At 49.2% G+C, this 23,331-nt stretch overlaps 4 protein-coding genes across 4 annotated transcripts; 1 reads left to right on the forward strand and 3 right to left on the reverse strand.

Annotated features, from left to right (window-relative positions):
• Positions 1–2,601: 2,601 nt before the first annotated feature.
• On the forward strand, positions 2,602–3,962 carry JR316_0008714 (uncharacterized protein; the record flags this gene model as incomplete). The annotated part of the gene is made up of 10 exons (XM_047894427.1): positions 2,602–2,619; positions 2,867–2,929; positions 2,984–3,032; positions 3,085–3,116; positions 3,171–3,216; positions 3,271–3,314; positions 3,366–3,532; positions 3,590–3,681; positions 3,742–3,822; positions 3,904–3,962. The coding sequence occupies 10 exons, from the start codon at positions 2,602–2,604 to the stop codon at positions 3,960–3,962; spliced, it is 651 nt and encodes a 216-aa protein (XP_047745886.1).
• A 41-nt stretch (positions 3,963–4,003) lies between these two features.
• On the reverse strand, positions 4,004–4,608 carry JR316_0008715 (Ubiquitin-conjugating enzyme E2 2; the record flags this gene model as incomplete). Its single annotated transcript, XM_047894428.1, has 2 exons — positions 4,004–4,431; positions 4,479–4,608. 2 exons carry the CDS (start codon positions 4,606–4,608, stop codon positions 4,004–4,006), a joined length of 558 nt encoding a protein of 185 aa, XP_047745887.1.
• A 7,871-nt stretch (positions 4,609–12,479) lies between these two features.
• On the reverse strand, positions 12,480–13,084 carry JR316_0008716 (Ubiquitin-conjugating enzyme E2 2; the record flags this gene model as incomplete). The annotated part of the gene is made up of 2 exons (XM_047894429.1): positions 12,480–12,907; positions 12,955–13,084. 2 exons carry the CDS (start codon positions 13,082–13,084, stop codon positions 12,480–12,482), a joined length of 558 nt encoding a protein of 185 aa, XP_047745888.1.
• Positions 13,085–20,955: 7,871 nt separating this feature from the next.
• Positions 20,956–21,560, reverse strand: JR316_0008717 (Ubiquitin-conjugating enzyme E2 2; the record flags this gene model as incomplete). Its single annotated transcript, XM_047894430.1, has 2 exons — positions 20,956–21,383; positions 21,431–21,560. 2 exons carry the CDS (start codon positions 21,558–21,560, stop codon positions 20,956–20,958), a joined length of 558 nt encoding a protein of 185 aa, XP_047745889.1.
• Between the last annotated feature and the right edge of the window lie 1,771 nt (positions 21,561–23,331).

Consider the following 23,331-nt stretch of genomic DNA (forward strand, 5'->3'; position numbering starts at 1 on the left):
GCATTTGTTATCTCACCTTTTGCTTGTGTAGACGTGCTATGACCTCAACGTAGACATTCAGGAGGTGATTTACGGTGACAACTCACCTTCATTCCAACATTTCCCCAGTTCAAATTCGCATGTCAACCACGGCGCGGATACCTCCTCGTCTCCCGATTCGTCATTCTAGCGCGTTGCAACCGTCTCATATACCTCGCTTCCAAGAATAGGCTAGTCTAGACTAGTCGGTAACGACAGCCGGAAGCTCGCAAAACTGAGCAACCAATATGAATGTGCTGCAGAACACACATACGTGGCAGCCGTTCCCGCGCCGTTTATCACTTTTTCGAGGTTTCAGGGCTTTCTGGGTACTGTATAATGTAGTATATCCCACGCCAAGCGTGTTTGTAGGTCCTTTGGCAGCGTGAAGTTGAGATAATCAAAAATACATCCGGGGCATCTCAGGAGAGATTCAAACACAAAAACAAGCGTTTGCGAGGCTTTGAAATCACCGTGAAGATCGATAATGACTACCTAGATAATCTATAATGTGTATACGTCATGACGAATGCAGTAAACTAAGAGTACGGGTAACATTTCAAGCCACAGATGTTAAGCGCCCAAGCAAACAGCTTCACGCAGACTGTAAATTAGCAAAACACATCGATTCCAATGCTCTATAGACACACCTCGCATACCATACATATCTCAGAGTACACTATAAGACATACATACACTCACATATCTCGTCAACGAACCGTCAAGTCCACAACCTCACACTCACGTACCTCCTCCGGCCCCCAATCCGCATTCCAGCCCATTTCCACTGCTTCCTTTCATTTCGGGGCATCATCCCCACTAGCATAAGACTACTCGGCTGCGGCACGGAGCGTTCCGAGACCTAGAAGCAGGACAGAAATGAGTTGCAGTGTAATGCGTCTCGAGGGAGGATATGTACGTGGCATGCGATTCTGCGTCGTTTGCGCGTTTTAAGCGGGTTGGGGTGCTTTTACTGGGTGATATGGGTTAGGTGTGTATGGGGTAAAGCTTGAAAGTACATCAGGGAACCTACAATTGAGTTTATGCGTGTATGTGATGTCGTTGTTCAAATTCGCTTTAGGAAACGTACATTTGCGAATTGGGCCGTTTTGAGGTATTCAGATGCTACAGTACTGTTTAAAATAGGGGTATATATTCATATTTATGCTTACCTGAGTAAGTACAAAGTGGAAATTTCAAAGATTTGCAGCGATGAACCCTTAAGCGCCGAAAGCGTTGAATCGCAAATACAACAAATAAACGCACCAAACACACGATGGTGGACCACTAACACGCATGATACACTCACCCCTATACCATACAGCCCATTCTTCGACTCCAAAACTCCAACATCGCAAACCCAACTCACCGGACACAACACTCCTCCTCCTCGTCCGAATCTCCATTCAACCTCATTCCAACCACCTTCTTTCTCTTCACCCCTGCACGCCCACTAGCTCCAGACCCCTCGGCTATCCTAACGTAACGTACTAACGGCGATTACTGAATTTTTTCTGCCAGTAGAAGAAGAAGCATTCTGTAGAGTCCGAGAGACGTTATACGTTGTTTTAATGCAAATTCGATGGAATACGTACATTGGGGGGGTTGTAATGGTGCATAGGAGCCCCTGAGTAATCGAACTGAAAGTGAGTGAACGTTGGAACCAAGTCTGAACGTCGACGAAAGTTTGTGCAAGTCGGATTTCACATCAAGACAAGAAAACACAGAAACGCACAAAAGTACTATTACCATCTTCAACAAACGGACACCAGCATTGCTCTGCACCACTAACATTGTCTTAAAGTACATTCTTCACGAAACAAAATCCTAGATATTCCACACACAAAGACAGAGCGTTGACCCGATACACACCCAAGAACCCCCTCCTCCTCCCCAAAATCGCAAAATCACCTCATCCCAATACGTTTTCCTGGCTCTTCGGCTCCGGAACGGTATTCAAATCCAAATTGCGTAAACCAACTAAAAAGCGGCGTCTCATTTGAGAAGAATTAGAATGCCTGTGTTGCAACGCGAAATCAGAACAAACCATTGGAGAGATAACGGGTATGCGTACGTACGTTTGCTGTTCCCGAGTCAATTACTAGTTTATGCAATTCGATTAATGCATGGGTGAATGTGTGTTGACGATCTACGATACGAGTTGGAATTCACTTGATGCAAGGTAGATGATACTCGAGTCTAAAGTTCTGTGAGCCGCAAACCAAAAACGATTTGAATTTGAATCTCACATCTCGGACACCAATGTAAATTCAAAGCAACACAACAATACCTCCAACACGAAACAGATAACAAACCCATTCGATCAATAGCACATTGCGTAAACGCACTAGCAACTATACCGATGAACCGCGAACCGAGAGAAAGACACAAAAAAAAAACATTGCAAAGACGTAACGTTATGGACGTACAGGGGCAGCAGGTGTATAAAAAGGACACGGACTAACGGGCTTTTTTCCTCATCCCCTCTCCTCTCCTCTTCTCACATTCTCTTCTCCCGCTCTCCGCTCAATGCCCTTGTCAGCCCGCCCCTCTCCAACATCCTACACTCGCACTGCACTGCCAATGGACGGGAACGCACCGGTACGAGTCAACGTGCCCACGACGCCGTGAGTATTCCCCATCCCTCCCCTGAGCTGCGCCACGTCTGACCCTCCCTTCGCAGGAACACGTTTGACGACGAGTAGAGGATCTGGGAGGTAGAGGTCGGAGTCGGCGACGCGCCATAAATGCCACGCTGGCATGTCGACCGGGGCATCGAGGGCAGCGCACGGTGAGCCTCTAACATTTGTTTTCGCATCACACTCCGCCAAACCGCCTTTCTCTGCAGGTTGCCACGCCATCGAGACGACGCGGGACTCGAATGCGCGTGCTCAGCGAGCTTGAGGACGGGGTAAGTAAATGCATTATTCGACGGGTATCATTGTTGACTGACCTGGACACGCAGAACCTTGCATGTGTGTTCCCAAGAGTCGGACACGTCGTCGAAACTGTAAGTCAGTCCACACTCGTCAGCAACCGCCTGTGATTGACAACCGCTGCATCAAGACCTGCGCCTGCTCAGCGAGCTTGAGGACGGAGTAAGTAAACAAGCTATTCAACATGGAACACTGCTGACTGACCTGGACACGCAGAACGACCTTGAATCCGTGTTCCCGAGCGGCGGAAACGCTGTCGAAAGTGAGTGCATGCTTTGTTCGTCAGACCGCCCGTGATTGACCACCCAATACCAAGGCCGTATCGATTGGGGGGCAGGGAACAATGAGACCTATGCAAAAGTAAGTTGTCGTGTCGTTCACCGTGAACCAGCCTGAACTAACCTGACCTAGACACACAGAGCACCCCCAATCTATTCAAAGGCCTACATCCGTTCAACCGGTGCAGCTCGACACATGCGCTCCGCTCGTTGTGAATCGCCCCTTGACAGCCCGCCTTGCTGCGGATTCCAGTACGCGATTGGGGAATGGACTGGACGCGGTGGTGATGTGGTGGATGTGTGAGTACGCTGAGATGTTAGTAGGGAATGACTTGGAATGACCACACACAAGTACAGGTTGTGGTGTTGCCGTGGTTTCGCATCGGCCGCATATACCGTGGAGATGTGGAGGGAGGTGCCTAGTCGGTGTCCTAAGGATGCCATTGCAGGTTAGTTGACCCGTTGTTCAACGCGAGTCATGTCAAACTTACCTGAGATGTACATTGCAGGTCTGCGCTACCCTAAAATCTGGCTCTCCAATATCCCAGGCGGCACTCCTGTTGAATGCGAGTCGGGAACGCCGCAGCAAGGTACGTGACTCGTGTTCTGAACAGTTGTGACTGGGGTATAACGCGTTGTTGATAGGGTGGTGCTGATGGAAAGGATAACAGCAGGCAAGGGCATTCGTATCGACGCGTATGTCCCATATACGGGCAATGTCGATTCATAGCGGGAGCCGCTGCCTGATTGCCTGCTCCCGTGCATTCGCCTTCAAACACGCTGAGACGCAGCTCCGCCCGCGTGCTGTCCCTCCATCGGCTCCCCTCCCTCCCCCGCCTGCTCTCCCTCATTCTCCCCCAACCCCCCCTCCTCCGGATCCAACCAACTCTCCTCAACCGTCACCTTGACCCTCCTCACATACTCCTTCATATTTTCCCTATACAACTGCGCCGCCTCCGCATTCGCCGGGCTATTCGGGTTCGGATCATGCAGCAAGCTCTGTATACTCGTCAATATCGCCGCGACGTCGTATGTGGGCGACCACCGGTTTTGCAGGATGTCGAGGCAGAGCTCGCTGTTCGCGTAGACGTTGGGGTGGAACATCCGCGAGAGGAATTTGACGGTGGGCGGTTTGTTGGGGTAGGACTCGTCGAATGTGAGGAGGAGCTTGAATGTGCCGTCTTCGAAGGGGGTGTCGCCTGTTGATAGGTGAGTGGCTGGGGGTGAGTGGGGAGAGGAAACGCACCTGGCCCGAAGATGACAGCGTTCCAGAGCATAATATTGTCGGGGAGCGGACTGCCCGAGATCCCGCCTGGCGGGTCGGACGAGAGGCGCTTGAAGTCCCGGATGAGCCGTTTCTTGCAGTTCGTCGACATTGTTTGCTGAGTAAGATTGGGTCAAGTAATTCGGGTGGCTTTGGTTAAAGCGAGAGAGGGAGGTGTGGTCGTGTCTGAATCGCGTGCTGTTAATGAGGGCACTGCGACTGTCGTCGTACACGTCGTCTCGTATGTGGTATGCGGTATTCTAATGATGGTATGCGATATGGATTGTAAAACCTGCAAACCCAACTTTAATTGTATCTTCCCCTACCAAACCACCCTCAAAACATACCTTTGTACGTGCGTATATGCAAGCGTAAAGTCGTCTCAGGCGGCTGGTATGAAGAAACAAGCAAGTCAGTCTAACTCAGAAGCAGTGGCAGTGGCAGGCCTCCTCATGTCACGCCCACTGACCGTGACCTGACTCCGCCGCATCTAATCTGGAAACAAACAATAGCAACAACAATCACTCTGCCGAAATGCCGCAAGTTGACTTTGTCGTTGTAAGTATTTCATTCATCCACAACGGTTGCCCTGAACGATGAGGACGCTCTTTCACTCGCAACGGCGCTTGTTCGATTCCCCGCACCCATTGCGCTGTGTCCTGATTGCCCCCGCCGCCTGCTACAATCTTCAAAGTAGTCAACGTATCACTGTGATTTGACTTTGCCCTCGCCTACGGTCTGGTAAGCATACCACACACTGCAAAGTGCAAAGTGCGGACCACCGGACCCGACGCGCTCGTGCCTGTTTGGCCTCTACCGTGTCCGCGTCCATCAGCCCACACATGCACACACGCGCTATGCAAACATCACACCGGCACCCCTGACTCAACCCAACTCCCGCGTTCCAATGCGTTGAGATTTGCACTGTGTAGCGTATCTCGAGAACCACAGGGTATAGCACAACGACTCTCGATGTCTCAGGGATGCTTACTCTGAGCGCAACAATTCTCAATGACAGAGACAAAGCAGGACATTTTTTGTATTTTAAGAACACACTTTTGTAAAATTCTAACCAAAAAAGGCAAAATCTATTTATAACTGAAAAAAAGAGCCTTGTCCACAATGTCCAACCCTCTTCTGGTAACAAACTTCAAGGGTTTCCCCTCCCCCGAAGGGCAGAGAAACAAAGTGACGGGGTGAGGTCCCCCGACACATGGTGGGTTAGTAGCAGAAACAGCGGGAAGGGGCATAAAAAGTCAGTGGGGCAAGTCCATAGCCCTACCGTAAAGCTCCGAAAACATACCTAAGCAGGTTTCTAGATAAATACAAGTCTGCGAGAGATTCAGAATACAACTTACTTGGTAAAGTTTTTGTCATTCAATGGATGCAACGGCAGCAGGCGGCATCGGTGTCAACTACAATCAAAGTCAGTCACAGTCTATTCAAAGTACAATTCTACAGACTTACCATTCCGAATCTCGCTCGACGGACGGAAATACATAGCGTCGAGGGTTTTTGCTTGTAAGAAATTTCTAGAGTCAAAGTTAGCAGTAGTTTAGGGAAAGTAAAATCAAGCCCACGTACCAACTATCGTGTCAAAGCACTCGTGCAGATGCCCCATCCTGCTCGTCGGACGTCGATATATGGTCTCAAGGTAAATCTAGAGCCAAGGTCAGTAAAAATCCAATAAATGAATGCCATACATACATACCTCAACGGGCACACAGCTAACAACGCCTGCTCGGCGGACGGCGATACGTCGTGTCAAGGCAAAATCTAGGGTCACGGGTCAGTGATAATTAATGCAAACCAAGTTGAAGTACACTTACCACTTGGTGTAGATCCTCACACTCGGTCGGCGGACGTCGATACATCATGTCAAAGCAAAATCTAGGGTCACGGTCAGCTTTAATTAATGCAAAGCATGTCGAAGTACACATACCACGGGTTTTAGATCCCCACACTCGGTCGGCGGACGTCGATACATTGTGTCAAAGCGAATCTAGGGTCAAGGTCAGTCTTTGTACATTAAATAAAACTAAAACACACATACCTATGCACCAGAGGTCCAATCCCGGTCAGCGGACGGCGATACGTCGTGTCAAAGTCTAGAGTCAGAGTCAGTCTCTGTACATTAAATAAAAGTAAACCACACATACCTGTACACCAGAGGTCCAACCCCGCTTGGCGGACGTCGATACGTCATGTCAGAGCAAATCGGGGTCACCCAGACATCCAATCCCACTCGGCGGACGTCGATACGTTGTGTCAGAGCAAATCTGAGGTCAAGGTCAGTGTGAGTACATATCATAAAAGTAATACACACATACCTGAAGACCAGAGGTCCAATCCCGCTCGCCGGACGTCGATACGTCGTGTCAGAGCAATATCTAAGGCCAGGGTTAGTCACAACTTGTTCAACGAATGCTACAGCACACTTACCACAATAGTGAGGAGGCAGGTAACAGGCGCGCTCGGCGGACGGCGATACGTCGTGTCAGGACTAAATCTTGGGATAAAATCAGTCTCCGTTTGGTAAATAAATGATACACAACTTACCAGCTCGCCGGAACGCGATACATAGCGTCGGGCTATGTTAACAGGGCATAAATCCTTGGATCAAAGTCAGTCTCACTTCTTCAACAAACATCACAGCACATACCAGGTCGGCGGAACACGATATATAGTGTCGAAGCAATTCCATGTCGAGAGGGGTAGCACACCACCATACTGACAGCATGGGTACAAAGTAGATGGATAAAAAAAACCCAATATCAGAGTTCTCTTTATACCTTTTTCACCCCAAACTTTTTCAAAGCCCGCTCTCAGTCACGTAGCAACACTTCTTTCTAGCTTCATCATTTTTACTAGCTTCGCTTCCGAATATTTCCTCATGCCATAACTTTGCATAATAGGAGACCTTTACATCCCTTTCTCCACTCCCTCAAACGTGGAATATCAAGCCACAGTGCACCACAAGGCACAAAACTCACTCGCCAAGTCGCAATTGGCTCAAATTCATGTCCCGTGCAGTAAAAAACCTCACTCCTATCAAGTGAAAATTGTTACGCCATTTTGTAATACCACGTACTAATCTTTGGTAAAGGTCCTCGTTTCAATTTCTACAGCACATCTAGCTCTGATTTCAATGCAGTAATAGCGTTATCTTCTCCCCAAAGTATTTTTTGGGATTACTTGCTGCAGACCGGTCAATTCGAAAGCTATGTCATCACATTCAGACACTCTGCACAGGATGCGCTGACGCTGATGCTGCAGACTCTGCGCAAACGATGTGCTTACGCTAACGCTACAGAGTCTGCGCACACAATGCGCTGACGCTGACTCTGTGCACAGGATGCGCTGCCGCTGACTCTGTACACACGATGCGCTGGCACTTGGTATTACAACATCGGCTCGCCGGCGTTCACAAGCCCAGGAACGAGATCACAACTTCCGACGCTCTAGCCTCGTTTAACTAATCGTTAAATCTACGACAAATCGCCCACAGGATCACGATCTACGCGTGTTCATTAGGACCCTGCCCTAATTCCCCACAGGTGCGTCATCATTCCACTCTAGGTTTAGTTTGCATCTCAGGAACACAAATTCGACTGTAAAGTCTATTTTTCACCTCCGTTCCGAGTCGACGTCATTCACGACAACAACAGTTGGTTCGACTTTGCGAGAGATGTTGGTATTTCGGATATGTTTACAACAGTACGTCCTTTGAGTCCTGGTTACTAATCTCACGGGTGACGGAATCATTCGAAAATTAGACACTTCCTTCAAACGCAGGTGCGTGCCAAAGCCGACATCCCACTCTATCGATACATCTCGTCTTACTCGTAACCCACTATTTTGAAGTGTTCCGTTCCATTTGACTTTGAGACTAGCGCGTCAGATAATCGGGAGTTGCTATATTCGAGTGCGCCCGAAAACACATCTATGCAACAACGTCAAGGCCAGTACTCTGACGTACCGCATTTGTTATCTCACCTTTTGCTTGTGTAGACGTGCTATGACCTCAACGTAGACATTCAGGAGGTGATTTACGGTGACAACTCACCTTCATTCCAACATTTCCCCAGTTCAAATTCGCATGTCAACCACGGCGCGGATACCTCCTCGTCTCCCGATTCGTCATTCTAGCGCGTTGCAACCGTCTCATATACCTCGCTTCCAAGAATAGGCTAGTCTAGACTAGTCGGTAACGACAGCCGGAAGCTCGCAAAACTGAGCAACCAATATGAATGTGCTGCAGAACACACATACGTGGCAGCCGTTCCCGCGCCGTTTATCACTTTTTCGAGGTTTCAGGGCTTTCTGGGTACTGTATAATGTAGTATATCCCACGCCAAGCGTGTTTGTAGGTCCTTTGGCAGCGTGAAGTTGAGATAATCAAAAATACATCCGGGGCATCTCAGGAGAGATTCAAACACAAAAACAAGCGTTTGCGAGGCTTTGAAATCACCGTGAAGATCGATAATGACTACCTAGATAATCTATAATGTGTATACGTCATGACGAATGCAGTAAACTAAGAGTACGGGTAACATTTCAAGCCACAGATGTTAAGCGCCCAAGCAAACAGCTTCACGCAGACTGTAAATTAGCAAAACACATCGATTCCAATGCTCTATAGACACACCTCGCATACCATACATATCTCAGAGTACACTATAAGACATACATACACTCACATATCTCGTCAACGAACCGTCAAGTCCACAACCTCACACTCACGTACCTCCTCCGGCCCCCAATCCGCATTCCAGCCCATTTCCACTGCTTCCTTTCATTTCGGGGCATCATCCCCACTAGCATAAGACTACTCGGCTGCGGCACGGAGCGTTCCGAGACCTAGAAGCAGGACAGAAATGAGTTGCAGTGTAATGCGTCTCGAGGGAGGATATGTACGTGGCATGCGATTCTGCGTCGTTTGCGCGTTTTAAGCGGGTTGGGGTGCTTTTACTGGGTGATATGGGTTAGGTGTGTATGGGGTAAAGCTTGAAAGTACATCAGGGAACCTACAATTGAGTTTATGCGTGTATGTGATGTCGTTGTTCAAATTCGCTTTAGGAAACGTACATTTGCGAATTGGGCCGTTTTGAGGTATTCAGATGCTACAGTACTGTTTAAAATAGGGGTATATATTCATATTTATGCTTACCTGAGTAAGTACAAAGTGGAAATTTCAAAGATTTGCAGCGATGAACCCTTAAGCGCCGAAAGCGTTGAATCGCAAATACAACAAATAAACGCACCAAACACACGATGGTGGACCACTAACACGCATGATACACTCACCCCTATACCATACAGCCCATTCTTCGACTCCAAAACTCCAACATCGCAAACCCAACTCACCGGACACAACACTCCTCCTCCTCGTCCGAATCTCCATTCAACCTCATTCCAACCACCTTCTTTCTCTTCACCCCTGCACGCCCACTAGCTCCAGACCCCTCGGCTATCCTAACGTAACGTACTAACGGCGATTACTGAATTTTTTCTGCCAGTAGAAGAAGAAGCATTCTGTAGAGTCCGAGAGACGTTATACGTTGTTTTAATGCAAATTCGATGGAATACGTACATTGGGGGGGTTGTAATGGTGCATAGGAGCCCCTGAGTAATCGAACTGAAAGTGAGTGAACGTTGGAACCAAGTCTGAACGTCGACGAAAGTTTGTGCAAGTCGGATTTCACATCAAGACAAGAAAACACAGAAACGCACAAAAGTACTATTACCATCTTCAACAAACGGACACCAGCATTGCTCTGCACCACTAACATTGTCTTAAAGTACATTCTTCACGAAACAAAATCCTAGATATTCCACACACAAAGACAGAGCGTTGACCCGATACACACCCAAGAACCCCCTCCTCCTCCCCAAAATCGCAAAATCACCTCATCCCAATACGTTTTCCTGGCTCTTCGGCTCCGGAACGGTATTCAAATCCAAATTGCGTAAACCAACTAAAAAGCGGCGTCTCATTTGAGAAGAATTAGAATGCCTGTGTTGCAACGCGAAATCAGAACAAACCATTGGAGAGATAACGGGTATGCGTACGTACGTTTGCTGTTCCCGAGTCAATTACTAGTTTATGCAATTCGATTAATGCATGGGTGAATGTGTGTTGACGATCTACGATACGAGTTGGAATTCACTTGATGCAAGGTAGATGATACTCGAGTCTAAAGTTCTGTGAGCCGCAAACCAAAAACGATTTGAATTTGAATCTCACATCTCGGACACCAATGTAAATTCAAAGCAACACAACAATACCTCCAACACGAAACAGATAACAAACCCATTCGATCAATAGCACATTGCGTAAACGCACTAGCAACTATACCGATGAACCGCGAACCGAGAGAAAGACACAAAAAAAAAACATTGCAAAGACGTAACGTTATGGACGTACAGGGGCAGCAGGTGTATAAAAAGGACACGGACTAACGGGCTTTTTTCCTCATCCCCTCTCCTCTCCTCTTCTCACATTCTCTTCTCCCGCTCTCCGCTCAATGCCCTTGTCAGCCCGCCCCTCTCCAACATCCTACACTCGCACTGCACTGCCAATGGACGGGAACGCACCGGTACGAGTCAACGTGCCCACGACGCCGTGAGTATTCCCCATCCCTCCCCTGAGCTGCGCCACGTCTGACCCTCCCTTCGCAGGAACACGTTTGACGACGAGTAGAGGATCTGGGAGGTAGAGGTCGGAGTCGGCGACGCGCCATAAATGCCACGCTGGCATGTCGACCGGGGCATCGAGGGCAGCGCACGGTGAGCCTCTAACATTTGTTTTCGCATCACACTCCGCCAAACCGCCTTTCTCTGCAGGTTGCCACGCCATCGAGACGACGCGGGACTCGAATGCGCGTGCTCAGCGAGCTTGAGGACGGGGTAAGTAAATGCATTATTCGACGGGTATCATTGTTGACTGACCTGGACACGCAGAACCTTGCATGTGTGTTCCCAAGAGTCGGACACGTCGTCGAAACTGTAAGTCAGTCCACACTCGTCAGCAACCGCCTGTGATTGACAACCGCTGCATCAAGACCTGCGCCTGCTCAGCGAGCTTGAGGACGGAGTAAGTAAACAAGCTATTCAACATGGAACACTGCTGACTGACCTGGACACGCAGAACGACCTTGAATCCGTGTTCCCGAGCGGCGGAAACGCTGTCGAAAGTGAGTGCATGCTTTGTTCGTCAGACCGCCCGTGATTGACCACCCAATACCAAGGCCGTATCGATTGGGGGGCAGGGAACAATGAGACCTATGCAAAAGTAAGTTGTCGTGTCGTTCACCGTGAACCAGCCTGAACTAACCTGACCTAGACACACAGAGCACCCCCAATCTATTCAAAGGCCTACATCCGTTCAACCGGTGCAGCTCGACACATGCGCTCCGCTCGTTGTGAATCGCCCCTTGACAGCCCGCCTTGCTGCGGATTCCAGTACGCGATTGGGGAATGGACTGGACGCGGTGGTGATGTGGTGGATGTGTGAGTACGCTGAGATGTTAGTAGGGAATGACTTGGAATGACCACACACAAGTACAGGTTGTGGTGTTGCCGTGGTTTCGCATCGGCCGCATATACCGTGGAGATGTGGAGGGAGGTGCCTAGTCGGTGTCCTAAGGATGCCATTGCAGGTTAGTTGACCCGTTGTTCAACGCGAGTCATGTCAAACTTACCTGAGATGTACATTGCAGGTCTGCGCTACCCTAAAATCTGGCTCTCCAATATCCCAGGCGGCACTCCTGTTGAATGCGAGTCGGGAACGCCGCAGCAAGGTACGTGACTCGTGTTCTGAACAGTTGTGACTGGGGTATAACGCGTTGTTGATAGGGTGGTGCTGATGGAAAGGATAACAGCAGGCAAGGGCATTCGTATCGACGCGTATGTCCCATATACGGGCAATGTCGATTCATAGCGGGAGCCGCTGCCTGATTGCCTGCTCCCGTGCATTCGCCTTCAAACACGCTGAGACGCAGCTCCGCCCGCGTGCTGTCCCTCCATCGGCTCCCCTCCCTCCCCCGCCTGCTCTCCCTCATTCTCCCCCAACCCCCCCTCCTCCGGATCCAACCAACTCTCCTCAACCGTCACCTTGACCCTCCTCACATACTCCTTCATATTTTCCCTATACAACTGCGCCGCCTCCGCATTCGCCGGGCTATTCGGGTTCGGATCATGCAGCAAGCTCTGTATACTCGTCAATATCGCCGCGACGTCGTATGTGGGCGACCACCGGTTTTGCAGGATGTCGAGGCAGAGCTCGCTGTTCGCGTAGACGTTGGGGTGGAACATCCGCGAGAGGAATTTGACGGTGGGCGGTTTGTTGGGGTAGGACTCGTCGAATGTGAGGAGGAGCTTGAATGTGCCGTCTTCGAAGGGGGTGTCGCCTGTTGATAGGTGAGTGGCTGGGGGTGAGTGGGGAGAGGAAACGCACCTGGCCCGAAGATGACAGCGTTCCAGAGCATAATATTGTCGGGGAGCGGACTGCCCGAGATCCCGCCTGGCGGGTCGGACGAGAGGCGCTTGAAGTCCCGGATGAGCCGTTTCTTGCAGTTCGTCGACATTGTTTGCTGAGTAAGATTGGGTCAAGTAATTCGGGTGGCTTTGGTTAAAGCGAGAGAGGGAGGTGTGGTCGTGTCTGAATCGCGTGCTGTTAATGAGGGCACTGCGACTGTCGTCGTACACGTCGTCTCGTATGTGGTATGCGGTATTCTAATGATGGTATGCGATATGGATTGTAAAACCTGCAAACCCAACTTTAATTGTATCTTCCCCTACCAAACCACCCTCAAAACATACCTTTGTACGTGCGTATATGCAAGCGTAAAGTCGTCTCAGGCGGCTGGTATGAAGAAACAAGCAAGTCAGTCTAACTCAGAAGCAGTGGCAGTGGCAGGCCTCCTCATGTCACGCCCACTGACCGTGACCTGACTCCGCCGCATCTAATCTGGAAACAAACAATAGCAACAACAATCACTCTGCCGAAATGCCGCAAGTTGACTTTGTCGTTGTAAGTATTTCATTCATCCACAACGGTTGCCCTGAACGATGAGGACGCTCTTTCACTCGCAACGGCGCTTGTTCGATTCCCCGCACCCATTGCGCTGTGTCCTGATTGCCCCCGCCGCCTGCTACAATCTTCAAAGTAGTCAACGTATCACTGTGATTTGACTTTGCCCTCGCCTACGGTCTGGTAAGCATACCACACACTGCAAAGTGCAAAGTGCGGACCACCGGACCCGACGCGCTCGTGCCTGTTTGGCCTCTACCGTGTCCGCGTCCATCAGCCCACACATGCACACACGCGCTATGCAAACATCACACCGGCACCCCTGACTCAACCCAACTCCCGCGTTCCAATGCGTTGAGATTTGCACTGTGTAGCGTATCTCGAGAACCACAGGGTATAGCACAACGACTCTCGATGTCTCAGGGATGCTTACTCTGAGCGCAACAATTCTCAATGACAGAGACAAAGCAGGACATTTTTTGTATTTTAAGAACACACTTTTGTAAAATTCTAACCAAAAAAGGCAAAATCTATTTATAACTGAAAAAAAGAGCCTTGTCCACAATGTCCAACCCTCTTCTGGTAACAAACTTCAAGGGTTTCCCCTCCCCCGAAGGGCAGAGAAACAAAGTGACGGGGTGAGGTCCCCCGACACATGGTGGGTTAGTAGCAGAAACAGCGGGAAGGGGCATAAAAAGTCAGTGGGGCAAGTCCATAGCCCTACCGTAAAGCTCCGAAAACATACCTAAGCAGGTTTCTAGATAAATACAAGTCTGCGAGAGATTCAGAATACAACTTACTTGGTAAAGTTTTTGTCATTCAATGGATGCAACGGCAGCAGGCGGCATCGGTGTCAACTACAATCAAAGTCAGTCACAGTCTATTCAAAGTACAATTCTACAGACTTACCATTCCGAATCTCGCTCGACGGACGGAAATACATAGCGTCGAGGGTTTTTGCTTGTAAGAAATTTCTAGAGTCAAAGTTAGCAGTAGTTTAGGGAAAGTAAAATCAAGCCCACGTACCAACTATCGTGTCAAAGCACTCGTGCAGATGCCCCATCCTGCTCGTCGGACGTCGATATATGGTCTCAAGGTAAATCTAGAGCCAAGGTCAGTAAAAATCCAATAAATGAATGCCATACATACATACCTCAACGGGCACACAGCTAACAACGCCTGCTCGGCGGACGGCGATACGTCGTGTCAAGGCAAAATCTAGGGTCACGGGTCAGTGATAATTAATGCAAACCAAGTTGAAGTACACTTACCACTTGGTGTAGATCCTCACACTCGGTCGGCGGACGTCGATACATCATGTCAAAGCAAAATCTAGGGTCACGGTCAGCTTTAATTAATGCAAAGCATGTCGAAGTACACATACCACGGGTTTTAGATCCCCACACTCGGTCGGCGGACGTCGATACATTGTGTCAAAGCGAATCTAGGGTCAAGGTCAGTCTTTGTACATTAAATAAAACTAAAACACACATACCTATGCACCAGAGGTCCAATCCCGGTCAGCGGACGGCGATACGTCGTGTCAAAGTCTAGAGTCAGAGTCAGTCTCTGTACATTAAATAAAAGTAAACCACACATACCTGTACACCAGAGGTCCAACCCCGCTTGGCGGACGTCGATACGTCATGTCAGAGCAAATCGGGGTCACCCAGACATCCAATCCCACTCGGCGGACGTCGATACGTTGTGTCAGAGCAAATCTGAGGTCAAGGTCAGTGTGAGTACATATCATAAAAGTAATACACACATACCTGAAGACCAGAGGTCCAATCCCGCTCGCCGGACGTCGATACGTCGTGTCAGAGCAATATCTAAGGCCAGGGTTAGTCACAACTTGTTCAACGAATGCTACAGCACACTTACCACAATAGTGAGGAGGCAGGTAACAGGCGCGCTCGGCGGACGGCGATACGTCGTGTCAGGACTAAATCTTGGGATAAAATCAGTCTCCGTTTGGTAAATAAATGATACACAACTTACCAGCTCGCCGGAACGCGATACATAGCGTCGGGCTATGTTAACAGGGCATAAATCCTTGGATCAAAGTCAGTCTCACTTCTTCAACAAACATCACAGCACATACCAGGTCGGCGGAACACGATATATAGTGTCGAAGCAATTCCATGTCGAGAGGGGTAGCACACCACCATACTGACAGCATGGGTACAAAGTAGATGGATAAAAAAAACCCAATATCAGAGTTCTCTTTATACCTTTTTCACCCCAAACTTTTTCAAAGCCCGCTCTCAGTCACGTAGCAACACTTCTTTCTAGCTTCATCATTTTTACTAGCTTCGCTTCCGAATATTTCCTCATGCCATAACTTTGCATAATAGGAGACCTTTACATCCCTTTCTCCACTCCCTCAAACGTGGAATATCAAGCCACAGTGCACCACAAGGCACAAAACTCACTCGCCAAGTCGCAATTGGCTCAAATTCATGTCCCGTGCAGTAAAAAACCTCACTCCTATCAAGTGAAAATTGTTACGCCATTTTGTAATACCACGTACTAATCTTTGGTAAAGGTCCTCGTTTCAATTTCTACAGCACATCTAGCTCTGATTTCAATGCAGTAATAGCGTTATCTTCTCCCCAAAGTATTTTTTGGGATTACTTGCTGCAGACCGGTCAATTCGAAAGCTATGTCATCACATTCAGACACTCTGCACAGGATGCGCTGACGCTGATGCTGCAGACTCTGCGCAAACGATGTGCTTACGCTAACGCTACAGAGTCTGCGCACACAATGCGCTGACGCTGACTCTGTGCACAGGATGCGCTGCCGCTGACTCTGTACACACGATGCGCTGGCACTTGGTATTACAACATCGGCTCGCCGGCGTTCACAAGCCCAGGAACGAGATCACAACTTCCGACGCTCTAGCCTCGTTTAACTAATCGTTAAATCTACGACAAATCGCCCACAGGATCACGATCTACGCGTGTTCATTAGGACCCTGCCCTAATTCCCCACAGGTGCGTCATCATTCCACTCTAGGTTTAGTTTGCATCTCAGGAACACAAATTCGACTGTAAAGTCTATTTTTCACCTCCGTTCCGAGTCGACGTCATTCACGACAACAACAGTTGGTTCGACTTTGCGAGAGATGTTGGTATTTCGGATATGTTTACAACAGTACGTCCTTTGAGTCCTGGTTACTAATCTCACGGGTGACGGAATCATTCGAAAATTAGACACTTCCTTCAAACGCAGGTGCGTGCCAAAGCCGACATCCCACTCTATCGATACATCTCGTCTTACTCGTAACCCACTATTTTGAAGTGTTCCGTTCCATTTGACTTTGAGACTAGCGCGTCAGATAATCGGGAGTTGCTATATTCGAGTGCGCCCGAAAACACATCTATGCAACAACGTCAAGGCCAGTACTCTGACGTACCGCATTTGTTATCTCACCTTTTGCTTGTGTAGACGTGCTATGACCTCAACGTAGACATTCAGGAGGTGATTTACGGTGACAACTCACCTTCATTCCAACATTTCCCCAGTTCAAATTCGCATGTCAACCACGGCGCGGATACCTCCTCGTCTCCCGATTCGTCATTCTAGCGCGTTGCAACCGTCTCATATACCTCGCTTCCAAGAATAGGCTAGTCTAGACTAGTCGGTAACGACAGCCGGAAGCTCGCAAAACTGAGCAACCAATATGAATGTGCTGCAGAACACACATACGTGGCAGCCGTTCCCGCGCCGTTTATCACTTTTTCGAGGTTTCAGGGCTTTCTGGGTACTGTATAATGTAGTATATCCCACGCCAAGCGTGTTTGTAGGTCCTTTGGCAGCGTGAAGTTGAGATAATCAAAAATACATCCGGGGCATCTCAGGAGAGATTCAAACACAAAAACAAGCGTTTGCGAGGCTTTGAAATCACCGTGAAGATCGATAATGACTACCTAGATAATCTATAATGTGTATACGTCATGACGAATGCAGTAAACTAAGAGTACGGGTAACATTTCAAGCCACAGATGTTAAGCGCCCAAGCAAACAGCTTCACGCAGACTGTAAATTAGCAAAACACATCGATTCCAATGCTCTATAGACACACCTCGCATACCATACATATCTCAGAGTACACTATAAGACATACATACACTCACATATCTCGTCAACGAACCGTCAAGTCCACAACCTCACACTCACGTACCTCCTCCGGCCCCCAATCCGCATTCCAGCCCATTTCCACTGCTTCCTTTCATTTCGGGGCATCATCCCCACTAGCATAAGACTACTCGGCTGCGGCACGGAGCGTTCCGAGACCTAGAAGCAGGACAGAAATGAGTTGCAGTGTAATGCGTCTCGAGGGAGGATATGTACGTGGCATGCGATTCTGCGTCGTTTGCGCGTTTTAAGCGGGTTGGGGTGCTTTTACTGGGTGATATGGGTTAGGTGTGTATGGGGTAAAGCTTGAAAGTACATCAGGGAACCTACAATTGAGTTTATGCGTGTATGTGATGTCGTTGTTCAAATTCGCTTTAGGAAACGTACATTTGCGAATTGGGCCGTTTTGAGGTATTCAGATGCTACAGTACTGTTTAAAATAGGGGTATATATTCATATTTATGCTTACCTGAGTAAGTACAAAGTGGAAATTTCAAAGATTTGCAGCGATGAACCCTTAAGCGCCGAAAGCGTTGAATCGCAAATACAACAAATAAACGCACCAAACACACGATGGTGGACCACTAACACGCATGATACACTCACCCCTATACCATACAGCCCATTCTTCGACTCCAAAACTCCAACATCGCAAACCCAACTCACCGGACACAACACTCCTCCTCCTCGTCCGAATCTCCATTCAACCTCATTCCAACCACCTTCTTTCTCTTCACCCCTGCACGCCCACTAGCTCCAGACCCCTCGGCTATCCTAACGTAACGTACTAACGGCGATTACTGAATTTTTTCTGCCAGTAGAAGAAGAAGCATTCTGTAGAGTCCGAGAGACGTTATACGTTGTTTTAATGCAAATTCGATGGAATACGTACATTGGGGGGGTTGTAATGGTGCATAGGAGCCCCTGAGTAATCGAACTGAAAGTGAGTGAACGTTGGAACCAAGTCTGAACGTCGACGAAAGTTTGTGCAAGTCGGATTTCACATCAAGACAAGAAAACACAGAAACGCACAAAAGTACTATTACCATCTTCAACAAACGGACACCAGCATTGCTCTGCACCACTAACATTGTCTTAAAGTACATTCTTCACGAAACAAAATCCTAGATATTCCACACACAAAGACAGAGCGTTGACCCGATACACACCCAAGAACCCCCTCCTCCTCCCCAAAATCGCAAAATCACCTCATCCCAATACGTTTTCCTGGCTCTTCGGCTCCGGAACGGTATTCAAATCCAAATTGCGTAAACCAACTAAAAAGCGGCGTCTCATTTGAGAAGAATTAGAATGCCTGTGTTGCAACGCGAAATCAGAACAAACCATTGGAGAGATAACGGGTATGCGTACGTACGTTTGCTGTTCCCGAGTCAATTACTAGTTTATGCAATTCGATTAATGCATGGGTGAATGTGTGTTGACGATCTACGATACGAGTTGGAATTCACTTGATGCAAGGTAGATGATACTCGAGTCTAAAGTTCTGTGAGCCGCAAACCAAAAACGATTTGAATTTGAATCTCACATCTCGGACACCAATGTAAATTCAAAGCAACACAACAATACCTCCAACACGAAACAGATAACAAACCCATTCGATCAATAGCACATTGCGTAAACGCACTAGCAACTATACCGATGAACCGCGAACCGAGAGAAAGACACAAAAAAAAAACATTGCAAAGACGTAACGTTATGGACGTACAGGGGCAGCAGGTGTATAAAAAGGACACGGACTAACGGGCTTTTTTCCTCATCCCCTCTCCTCTCCTCTTCTCACATTCTCTTCTCCCGCTCTCCGCTCAATGCCCTTGTCAGCCCGCCCCTCTCCAACATCCTACACTCGCACTGCACTGCCAATGGACGGGAACGCACCGGTACGAGTCAACGTGCCCACGACGCCGTGAGTATTCCCCATCCCTCCCCTGAGCTGCGCCACGTCTGACCCTCCCTTCGCAGGAACACGTTTGACGACGAGTAGAGGATCTGGGAGGTAGAGGTCGGAGTCGGCGACGCGCCATAAATGCCACGCTGGCATGTCGACCGGGGCATCGAGGGCAGCGCACGGTGAGCCTCTAACATTTGTTTTCGCATCACACTCCGCCAAACCGCCTTTCTCTGCAGGTTGCCACGCCATCGAGACGACGCGGGACTCGAATGCGCGTGCTCAGCGAGCTTGAGGACGGGGTAAGTAAATGCATTATTCGACGGGTATCATTGTTGACTGACCTGGACACGCAGAACCTTGCATGTGTGTTCCCAAGAGTCGGACACGTCGTCGAAACTGTAAGTCAGTCCACACTCGTCAGCAACCGCCTGTGATTGACAACCGCTGCATCAAGACCTGCGCCTGCTCAGCGAGCTTGAGGACGGAGTAAGTAAACAAGCTATTCAACATGGAACACTGCTGACTGACCTGGACACGCAGAACGACCTTGAATCCGTGTTCCCGAGCGGCGGAAACGCTGTCGAAAGTGAGTGCATGCTTTGTTCGTCAGACCGCCCGTGATTGACCACCCAATACCAAGGCCGTATCGATTGGGGGGCAGGGAACAATGAGACCTATGCAAAAGTAAGTTGTCGTGTCGTTCACCGTGAACCAGCCTGAACTAACCTGACCTAGACACACAGAGCACCCCCAATCTATTCAAAGGCCTACATCCGTTCAACCGGTGCAGCTCGACACATGCGCTCCGCTCGTTGTGAATCGCCCCTTGACAGCCCGCCTTGCTGCGGATTCCAGTACGCGATTGGGGAATGGACTGGACGCGGTGGTGATGTGGTGGATGTGTGAGTACGCTGAGATGTTAGTAGGGAATGACTTGGAATGACCACACACAAGTACAGGTTGTGGTGTTGCCGTGGTTTCGCATCGGCCGCATATACCGTGGAGATGTGGAGGGAGGTGCCTAGTCGGTGTCCTAAGGATGCCATTGCAGGTTAGTTGACCCGTTGTTCAACGCGAGTCATGTCAAACTTACCTGAGATGTACATTGCAGGTCTGCGCTACCCTAAAATCTGGCTCTCCAATATCCCAGGCGGCACTCCTGTTGAATGCGAGTCGGGAACGCCGCAGCAAGGTACGTGACTCGTGTTCTGAACAGTTGTGACTGGGGTATAACGCGTTGTTGATAGGGTGGTGCTGATGGAAAGGATAACAGCAGGCAAGGGCATTCGTATCGACGCGTATGTCCCATATACGGGCAATGTCGATTCATAGCGGGAGCCGCTGCCTGATTGCCTGCTCCCGTGCATTCGCCTTCAAACACGCTGAGACGCAGCTCCGCCCGCGTGCTGTCCCTCCATCGGCTCCCCTCCCTCCCCCGCCTGCTCTCCCTCATTCTCCCCCAACCCCCCCTCCTCCGGATCCAACCAACTCTCCTCAACCGTCACCTTGACCCTCCTCACATACTCCTTCATATTTTCCCTATACAACTGCGCCGCCTCCGCATTCGCCGGGCTATTCGGGTTCGGATCATGCAGCAAGCTCTGTATACTCGTCAATATCGCCGCGACGTCGTATGTGGGCGACCACCGGTTTTGCAGGATGTCGAGGCAGAGCTCGCTGTTCGCGTAGACGTTGGGGTAGAACATCCGCGAGAGGAATTTGACGGTGGGCGGTTTGTTGGGGTAGGACTCGTCGAATGTGAGGAGGAGCTTGAATGTGCCGTCTTCGAAGGGGGTGTCGCCTGTTGATAGGTGAGTGGCTGGGGGTGAGTGGGGAGAGGAAACGCACCTGGCCCGAAGATGACAGCGTTCCAGAGCATAATATTGTCGGGGAGCGGACTGCCCGAGATCCCGCCTGGCGGGTCGGACGAGAGGCGCTTGAAGTCCCGGATGAGCCGTTTCTTGCAGTTCGTCGACATTGTTTGCTGAGTAAGATTGGGTCAAGTAATTCGGGTGGCTTTGGTTAAAGCGAGAGAGGGAGGTGTGGTCGTGTCTGAATCGCGTGCTGTTAATGAGGGCACTGCGACTGTCGTCGTACACGTCGTCTCGTATGTGGTATGCGGTATTCTAATGATGGTATGCGATATGGATTGTAAAACCTGCAAACCCAACTTTAATTGTATCTTCCCCTACCAAACCACCCTCAAAACATACCTTTGTACGTGCGTATATGCAAGCGTAAAGTCGTCTCAGGCGGCTGGTATGAAGAAACAAGCAAGTCAGTCTAACTCAGAAGCAGTGGCAGTGGCAGGCCTCCTCATGTCACGCCCACTGACCGTGACCTGACTCCGCCGCATCTAATCTGGAAACAAACAATAGCAACAACAATCACTCTGCCGAAATGCCGCAAGTTGACTTTGTCGTTGTAAGTATTTCATTCATCCACAACGGTTGCCCTGAACGATGAGGACGCTCTTTCACTCGCAACGGCGCTTGTTCGATTCCCCGCACCCATTGCGCTGTGTCCTGATTGCCCCCGCCGCCTGCTACAATCTTCAAAGTAGTCAACGTATCACTGTGATTTGACTTTGCCCTCGCCTACGGTCTGGTAAGCATACCACACACTGCAAAGTGCAAAGTGCGGACCACCGGACCCGACGCGCTCGTGCCTGTTTGGCCTCTACCGTGTCCGCGTCCATCAGCCCACACATGCACACACGCGCTATGCAAACATCACACCGGCACCCCTGACTCAACCCAACTCCCGCGTTCCAATGCGTTGAGATTTGCACTGTGTAGCGTATCTCGAGAACCACAGGGTATAGCACAACGACTCTCGATGTCTCAGGGATGCTTACTCTGAGCGCAACAATTCTCAATGACAGAGACAAAGCAGGACATTTTTTGTATTTTAAGAACACACTTTTGTAAAATTCTAACCAAAAAAGGCAAAATCTATTTATAACTGAAAAAAAGAGCCTTGTCCACAATGTCCAACCCTCTTCTGGTAACAAACTTCAAGGGTTTCCCCTCCCCCGAAGGGCAGAGAAACAAAGTGACGGGGTGAGGTCCCCCGACACATGGTGGGTTAGTAGCAGAAACAGCGGGAAGGGGCATAAAAAGTCAGTGGGGCAAGTCCATAGCCCTACCGTAAAGCTCCGAAAACATACCTAAGCAGGTTTCTAGATAAATACAAGTCTGCGAGAGATTCAGAATACAACTTACTTGGTAAAGTTTTTGTCATTCAATGGATGCAACGGCAGCAGGCGGCATCGGTGTCAACTACAATCAAAGTCAGTCACAGTCTATTCAAAGTACAATTCTACAGACTTACCATTCCGAATCTCGCTCGACGGACGGAAATACATAGCGTCGAGGGTTTTTGCTTGTAAGAAATTTCTAGAGTCAAAGTTAGCAGTAGTTTAGGGAAAGTAAAATCAAGCCCACGTACCAACTATCGTGTCAAAGCACTCGTGCAGATGCCCCATCCTGCTCGTCGGACGTCGATATATGGTCTCAAGGTAAATCTAGAGCCAAGGTCAGTAAAAATCCAATAAATGAATGCCATACATACATACCTCAACGGGCACACAGCTAACAACGCCTGCTCGGCGGACGGCGATACGTCGTGTCAAGGCAAAATCTAGGGTCACGGGTCAGTGATAATTAATGCAAACCAAGTTGAAGTACACTTACCACTTGGTGTAGATCCTCACACTCGGTCGGCGGACGTCGATACATCATGTCAAA

The sequence above is a fragment of the Psilocybe cubensis genome, chromosome 8 (genome assembly GCF_017499595.1).
Source record: "Psilocybe cubensis strain MGC-MH-2018 chromosome 8, whole genome shotgun sequence".
In the NCBI taxonomy this organism is placed as follows: Eukaryota; Fungi; Basidiomycota; class Agaricomycetes; order Agaricales; family Agrocybaceae; genus Psilocybe; species Psilocybe cubensis.